Source organism: Mytilus trossulus, chromosome 5 (genome assembly GCF_036588685.1).
Source record: "Mytilus trossulus isolate FHL-02 chromosome 5, PNRI_Mtr1.1.1.hap1, whole genome shotgun sequence".
NCBI lineage: Eukaryota > Metazoa > Mollusca > Bivalvia > Mytilida > Mytilidae > Mytilus > Mytilus trossulus.
Window position 1 is genome coordinate 56,320,833 of NC_086377.1, and position 8,986 is coordinate 56,329,818.

At 30.9% G+C, this 8,986-nt stretch overlaps 1 protein-coding gene across 3 annotated transcripts in view; it reads left to right on the top strand.

Annotated features, from left to right (window-relative positions):
- Positions 1–8,716, top strand: part of LOC134718943 (selenocysteine insertion sequence-binding protein 2-like) — a 42,464-nt gene extending 33,748 nt beyond the window's left edge. For all 3 annotated transcript variants that reach the window (XM_063581802.1, XM_063581805.1, XM_063581804.1), the window contains 2 exons: positions 2,021–2,175; positions 7,391–8,716. In XM_063581802.1, coding sequence (XP_063437872.1) covers positions 2,021–2,175; positions 7,391–8,683 — 1,448 coding nt within the window. In that variant the 3' untranslated portion in view covers positions 8,684–8,716. The remainder of the gene's footprint in view (positions 1–2,020; positions 2,176–7,390) is intronic.
- The last annotated feature ends 270 nt before the right edge of the window (positions 8,717–8,986 follow it).

The window sequence follows — 8,986 nt, forward strand, 5'->3', positions numbered from 1 at the left end:
TTCAATTATTATTTTCTTCGACTTTCCACTATCAGATAGAAGCATGGTTCAAATATTTATAAGGTGAAAAACATTTCTATTTAAAAGGATAAATATGTTAATCTTGTTCAATGATATGTTTCTTATGTAATAAATTGTGTAAATGCATTCTGGTTTGATATTTATACAACTATCAACCATAACATGGACACAATAACAGAGGGATTTTATCTTAGTACCTATCCCATAATGTGAAATATAAAATTTGGAAGGAACATAAGATAGTGGAAGTTGATGGATGGCATTAATTGAAAATGAGATAGAAAAACAAATTTGAATTCATTACTGTATCTTGCAATATATGTATTTTGAACTATTCACCAATTTTCTATTTGTTATAAGTGAAAAATAATTACTGTATCTTACAAATTTATTGTGAACCCCCTTTTGTGTTTGATATATTTCTTGAGATTTTCCCCTTTTCTATATGTCATCCTTTATTAGGATTTGACCTTTGGTCTGGTGATTGATTAGAAATGAGTGTTAATTAATATTTTCTAAAATACATTGACTTTATTTAATTAAACTATCATCTCAATAAATGTATCTTCATTAAACTATTATTGAAATACTGTATACTGTCTATGTTTAAGATGAGACAGTTAATTTAGTTAGCACTTTTCACCTGTAGCAGTGAACTGTTACAGAAGTACATAGGTACCTGGTGTGGACAAGTGTACTGGCCAGGTTTGTATGTACTTGATCAGTGCTTCAGTTCTAATATGGATCATACCAGTGTCAAGGGGTGGCAGGGTTAGGAGCAGTACCATTAGGCAGAATGGGGAAGCTATAGTGGAGCATCCAATTGTTGTGATTGGGGATGATAGGTTTAAAGTTTATGTGTCCTTGTCATAGTACATGGATTATTCCATTCTTATTTTAAATCACCATTAAAGCTTCAGGATATGGATTATTCCATTATTATATTGTTTGATATTGTGTATTGTCTATCAGACAGATTATGTAAATCAGAAGATTAAAGATTAATCAAAAAAAGAAAGGAAGTTTTAGATATGTATCAGTGATGGGATGATGTAATATTAACAGACAAATCATTTTATAGATAATAACAGACTGGGGTGAAAAGGGAATTAATTTAGAAAATTATACAAATAAACTTGATCTAAAAAGACAGAGTAAAAACATAAATGAGTGAAAATATAAAAATGTACTATAAAAATACAGGAAAGCAAATCCCAATTGTCTATTGGCTTGAATTAATAACATTAAAAAATTAAACCCACCCCCCTTTTTTGATGTTTTTATAATATGTTAAAAATGAGCTTTTGTTTAGAAATTTAACTATTGCTTCACTTATACTGTCCTATGTTAAATTTAGTATTTGAGGTTATAGATTTGAATTTTTAGCAGACGTTGTATTAAGTTTTACATGGTCCATCTGTCTGTGCCAATGTCCCAAAGTTGGTTTCCTTTCTATAACTTTAGTTTACCTCAACTAAATGTTATGAAAACTCTTTTTTTAATGTTTCATTTTATTATTTAAAAATGTTTTTCTGTTACAAATCATGATGTATTGTTTTATGTGTACATGTTATGCTGCCCATCAAGGGCCCTTGATTGGAATAATAAATATTCTTATTCTTATTCTGTACACAATGCGTAATGCCTCAAAACACTGTTCAAGTGTGAAATTGTGTGGAGTTATCAACGTATATTTGTTCCACCTAACAGAAGTTCCAATGGAAACAAATTTGTTATAAACATTAATGTCATAGTATCTATTCCTATTGAAACAAATATTGCATAGGTACCATTTATTCCGTTAGAAACAAATATTGTATAGGTACAATTTATTCCATTAAGTTTAGTAATTTTGATTTGATTGATGATAAATTTTAATGTATTTTTTGTCAGGAAGCATAAATGAGTAACGTAAATGAAATTATGTTTCTTTTATTTATCAGGTTCATTGGAGGTTTAAAGATGATTTCTGATTATTTTTAATTTTGATTATTTTCAGGAGGGCTAGATGATGCTTTGAACAACATCTTGACGTTATGTAATGAACAGAATGTCCCGTTTGTATTTGCCTTGGGAAGACGAGCACTTGGTCGTGCATGTGCTAAAATGGTGCCAGTTAGTGTTGTAGGAATATTCAACTTTAGTGGCTCTGAGGTACTAATAATTTTGCTTTTCTGACTTAAGATTGTACTAATAAGCAGCTTGGATGTAGATTTGTATCAATGGCTGTATCAATTTAGATTTGGTTTCATTACTTTGTGAATAAAAGGAGATGCTATGTATGTTCCAATGAAACAGCAACTTTCCTTGAGAACAAATACAAACATTATATTGGATTATTTGTTTTCTCTCTACCAATTGTTTCATATATAAAATATTTAAATATATAATATATCTAAAAAATATAGAAATTTCTATATATATGTGCAATTTTTTCTCTAGATTTTATTATATATTATATTAAATAGCTCAAAGACATGATATATGAACTAAAGAGACTCATATGAAACTTGCATGAATATTCGAAAATATATTTATTCAAATTAAGTTTCAATTAATTAAAATGAGTAAAGTAATCAAGTACTTAAAGAGAGATAACTCTAACTCTGAAAATAGTCCAATTTTCCTCAAGGACAAATACAAACATTATATTGGATTGTTTTTATGTTTTTCTACCTGTTGTTTCATATACAATATATATGTGATAAAAAAAATTCTAATATTTATGATATATTTAATCATTAATTACCTCAAAGAGTTTTTAGTTGAAACTCATGTAAAAGTTGCATGAATTTTCAAAATAAAGTTATTTGAATAACATCTGAATTGTCAAATTTTAAACCAATTAGAATGAATTAAAATCATGAAAAATAACAATTTTTTTGTTTGCAAAGTTGATATGAAATTCATGAGAAATTTGTTCAGTTCAAGTGCAAATTTTCATGTGAGTTTCAGTTACAATGAGCATGATGAGACTGTATGAATGGAGTGGTTGCAGCTCACAAGTGCTCAAAACATGGCTTTCTGTATACATATTGAACATGCAAGTCTTAAATCAATGTCTGTTCCCTTTAAAGGTAGTCTATTTACCATCATTTCTGGCTTTCTCTTGTTAGTTCTCTTACATTGCTTATTCTTTTACTGCACTTATTGCAATGATGTGTCATAATGACAAAAAACTTATAATAGAGGATGGCTAATCAAAAGTTATTAGAAATTATATAGATAACATAAGTAAAATATTTGTTACAAATGTCATGAGTTCAGTTGAGTTCAAATGTTTACCATGTTTATGTTTATAGTCCTGGTACTTTTGATAACTAATTATGCTGTTTACTGGTCGATTGTATTAAGGGTGGAAGGCTTTGTGGTCCGACTTTTGTATTCTGTTTACTGGTTGATTGTATTAAGGGTGGAAGGCTTTGTGGTCCGACTTTTGTATTCTGTTTACTGGTTGATTGTATTAAGGGTGGAAGGATTTGTGGTCCGACATGTGTATTCTGTTATTGGTTGATTGTATTAAGGGTGGACGGATTTGTGGTCCGACATGTGTATTCTGTTTACTGGTTGATTGTATTAAGGGTGGAAGGATTTGTGGTCCGACATGTGTATTCTGTTTACTGGTTGATTGTATAAAGGGTGGAAGGCTTTGTGGTCCGACATGTGTATTCTGTTTACTGGTTGATTGTATTAAGGGTGGAAGGCTTTGTGGTCCGACTTTTGTATTCTGTTTACTGGTTGATTGTATTAAGGGTGGAAGGCTTTGTGGTCCGACATGTGTATTCTGTTTACTGGTTGATTGTATTAAGAGTGGATAGCTGTGTGGTCCAACATGTGTATTCTGTTTACTGGTCGATTGTATTAAGGGTGGAAGGCTTTGTGGTCCGACATGTGTATTCTGTTTACTGGTTGATTGTATTAAGGGTGGAAGGATTTGTGGTCCGACTTTTGTATCTGTTTATTGGTTGATTGTATTAAGGGTGGACGGATTTGTGGTCCGACATGTGTATTCTGTTTACTGGTTGATTGTATTAAGGGTGGAAGGATTTGTGGTCCGACATGTGTATTCTGTTTACTGGTTGATTGTATTAAGGGTGGACGGATTTGTGGTCCGACTTTTGTATTCTGTTTACTGGTCGATTGTATTAAGGGTGGACGGATTTGTGGTCCGACATGTGTATTCTGTTTTGAACTATGTTTGAACTAAAATCTTTCACAAATAGATTATTATTATTATTTTGATGATTATGTTTGTAATTAGACTGTCATGGCTATGATGAAGAAGAAGCCATAAGCAATTTTAACTTTACTGATTATGTTTGTAATTAGACTGTCATGGCTATGATGAAGAAGAAGCCATAAGCAATTTTAACTTTACTGATTATGTTTGTAATTAGACTGTCATGGCTATGATGAAGAAGAAGCCATAAGCAATTTTAACTTTACTGATTATGTTTGTAATTAGACTGTCATGGCTATGATGAAGAAGAAGCCATAAGCAATTTTAACTTTACTGATTATGTTTGTAATTAGACTGTCATGGCTATGATGAAGAAGAAGCCATAAGCAATTTTAACTTTACTGATTATGTTTGTAATTAGACTGTCATGGCTATGATGAAGAAGAAGCCATAAGCAATTTTAACTTTACTGATTATGTTTGTAATTAGACTGTCATGGCTATGATGAAGAAGAAGCCATAAGCAATTTTAACTTTACTGATTATGTTTGTAATTAGACTGTCATGGCTATGATGAAGAAGAAGCCATAAGCAATTTTAACTTTACTGATTATGTTTGTAATTAGACTGTCATGGCTATGATGAAGAAGAAGCCATAAGCAATTTTAACTTTACTGATTATGTTTGTAATTAGACTGTCATGGCTATGATGAAGAAGAAGCCATAAGCAATTTTAACTTTACTGATTATGTTTGTAATTAGACTGTCATGGCTATGATGAAGAAGAAGCCATAAGCAATTTTAACTTTACTGATTATGTTTGTAATTAGACTGTCATGGCTATGATGAAGAAGAAGCCATAAGCAATTTTAACTTTACTGATTATGTTTGTAATTAGACTGTCATGGCTATGATGAAGAAGAAGCCATAAGCAATTTTAACTTTACTGATTATGTTTGTAATTAGACTGTCATGGCTATGATGAAGAAGAAGCCAATAGATTATTATTATTATTTTTATGATTATGTTTGTAATTAGACTGTCATGGCTATGATGAAGAAGAAGCCAATAGATTATTATTATTATTTTTATGTTTATGTTTGTAATTAGACTGTCATGGCTATGATGAAGAAGAAGCCAATAGATTATTATTATTATTTTTATGATTATGTTTGTAATTAGACTGTCATGGCTATGATGAAGAAGAAGCCAATAGATTATTATTATTATTTTTATGATTATGTTTGTAATTAGACTGTCATGGCTATGATGAAGAAGAAGCCATAAGCAATTTTAACTTTACTGATTATGTTTGTAATTAGACTGTCATGGCTATGATGAAGAAGAAGCCATAAGCAATTTTAACTTTACTGATTATGTTTGTAATTAGACTGTCATGGCTATGATGAAGAAGAAGCCATAAGCAATTTTAACTTTACTGATTATGTTTGTAATTAGACTGTCATGGCTATGATGAAGAAGAAGCCATAAGCAATTTTAACTTTACTGATTATGTTTGTAATTAGACTGTCATGGCTATGATGAAGAAGAAGCCATAAGCAATTTTAACTTTACTGATTATGTTTGTAATTAGACTGTCATGGCTATGATGAAGAAGAAGCCATAAGCAATTTTAACTTTACTGATTATGTTTGTAATTAGACTGTCATGGCTATGATGAAGAAGAAGCCAATAGATTATTATTATTATTTTTATGATTATGTTTGTAATTAGACTGTCATGGCTATGATGAAGAAGAAGCCAATAGATTATTATTATTATTTTTATGTTTATGTTTGTAATTAGACTGTCATGGCTATGATGAAGAAGAAGCCAATAGATTATTATTATTATTTTTATGATTATGTTTGTAATTAGACTGTCATGGCTATGAAGAAGAAGAAGCCAATAGATTATTATTATTATTTTTATGATTATGTTTGTAATTAGACTGTCATGGCTATGATGAAGAAGAAGCCAATAGATTATTATTATTATTTTTATGATTATGTTTGTAATTAGACTGTCATGGCTATGATGAAGAAGAAGCCATAAGCAATTTTAACTTTACTGATTATGTTTGTAATTAGACTGTCATGGCTATGATGAAGAAGAAGCCAATAGATTATTATTATTATTTTTATGTTTATGTTTGTAATTAGACTGTCATGGCTATGATGAAGAAGAAGCCAATAGATTATTATTATTATTTTTATGATTATGTTTGTAATTAGACTGTCATGGCTATGAAGAAGAAGAAGCCAATAGATTATTATTATTATTTTTATGATTATGTTTGTAATTAGACTGTCATGGCTATGATGAAGAAGAAGCCAATAGATTATTATTATTATTTTTATGATTATGTTTGTAATTAGACTGTCATGGCTATGATGAAGAAGAAGCCAATAGATTATTATTATTATTTTTATGATTATGTTTGTAATTAGACTGTCATGGCTATGATGAAGAAGAAGCCAATAGATTATTATTATTATTTTTATGATTATGTTTGTAATTAGACTGTCATGGCTATGAAGAAGAAGAAGCCAATAGATTATTATTATTATTTTTATGATTATGTTTGTAATTAGACTGTCATGGCTATGATGAAGAAGAAGCCAATAGATTATTATTATTATTTTTATGATTATGTTTGTAATTAGACTGTCATGGCTATGATGAAGAAGAAGCCAATAGATTATTATTATTATTTTTATGATTATGTTTGTAATTAGACTGTCATGGCTATGAAGAAGAAGAAGCCAATAGATTATTATTATTATTTTTATGATTATGTTTGTAATTAGACTGTCATGGCTATGAAGAAGAAGAAGCCAATAGATTATTATTATTATTTTTATGATTATGTTTGTAATTAGACTGTCATGGCTATGAAGAAGAAGAAGCCAATAGATTATTATTATTATTTTTATGATTATGTTTGTAATTAGACTGTCATGGCTATGATGAAGAAGAAGCCATAAGCAATTTTAACTTTACTGTTGTTATTATTATTTTGATGATTATGTTTGTAATTAGACTATCATGGCTATGATGAAGAAGAAGCCATAAGCAATTTTAACTTTACTGTTGTTATTATTATTTTGATGATTATGTTTGTAATTAGACTGTCATGGCTATGATGATGAAGAAGAAGCAATTTTAACTTTACTGTTTATGTTTCCAGGAGAACTTTAAACAGCTGATAGATTTGACGGCCAAGGCCAGGGAATCTTACGGAGAAATGGTGGCTGCCATTGAGATAGAGATCAAAGAGTATCCGATGAAGAAACAACAAGCCACTACACCACACGTGTTTGCTCACATGGGCCACTCACGCACACCCTCAGGAGCTAGTGTCCTGTCCTTTACTAGTAGTATCTTATCTGAACCTATCTCCGAGAACTACCCTCACTCGGAGCCAGAGACAGATAGTAAAGGCTATGAAATAGTTAAAGATGATGCATTAATCAAACAGGGATTACCCACTGATTCCTCAGGGTACCAGACTCAGATGAGGATTATTCATTCTAATACCAAAGACGATGATGGGAATGAGGCTGACAATGAGGAGGAGGGCGACAGAATCAACCGTGACGAGAATCAGGACGCTTTACCACACATTGATTCTATACATACAAGTGGTGCACATGATCTCAACACAGAAATCCTCTCACAACATTCAGGACGCACGCTGGAAAACTGTGAAGCAATGTCTACTCATTCCTCCAGAACGTTAGGTGATGGTAGCTCAACCATTCTAGCAGATTTTGGCGATCGGTCAAAACATGGCACACCAAAAAGTACGGAAAGTCCCAGTAATACGTTACAAAGAGGGAAAGTTGTTGATGAAGAACGGATACAACATTGGGTCGATGAGACAAGTTCTAGGTTAGAGAATTTAGCCTTGGAAGAAGAGAGTTACGAGGATAGTACTGATGAAATGACAGATAGTGACGAGTCAGAGGAAAAATATAATTTTGAAATGCATAATGACGATAGTAAAAAAAGAATAATTGATTGTTCTGCTGGTGAATCAGAAAATAAAAATAACGAAGTGTTGGAAAATTGTAAAAAGTTGTGTGATAGTAAAACGGATATGGAAAAAGTTAGTGAAAAGCTTCTAAAAATAGCTTCCGATAGTTGTGATGGCGAACATGTGAATGCCCTACCCAACAGTTGTGATATTGTAAATAGTTCAGATAATTCAATGGTGGAAATTGATTCTAAAAACTGTTCAGAAAAATCTGATATTGAGGATTCTAATCCCCTTTCTGAAAACTGTAATATGGCTGATTGTAAAATGAGAACAGATAAAGCCAGCTCAGACATGACAGATATTAGTACTTGTGATGCAATGCAGTCCTCTGATCAACAAAATGTTATTGCCGATAGTGATACAACCAAAGACCTTACTAGAGACACAAACTTAGATAAGAACACAACTGCACCTACAAATGTTGAAATCCACTTTGATTAAATTAAATTCTGCATGTTGTTTGTAGGTTTTAATTATGGATTACCACATTGTCTATCATGTCTATAGAAGGTACTTGAGTTGTTCTTGTTCATATAGAAAAGAAGATGTGGTATAATTACAAATGAGACAACTCACAAGAACCCAAATGACAAAGATATTAACAATTATACCTCACTGTACAGCAAAGCTTATACCTTATAGTCATCTATAAAAGGCCCCAAAATGACGAATGTAAAAAACTTTTTTCAGAACTAACAGCCTAATTAATTTTCAAACAAATTACAAAAACACAGCAACTGCTGA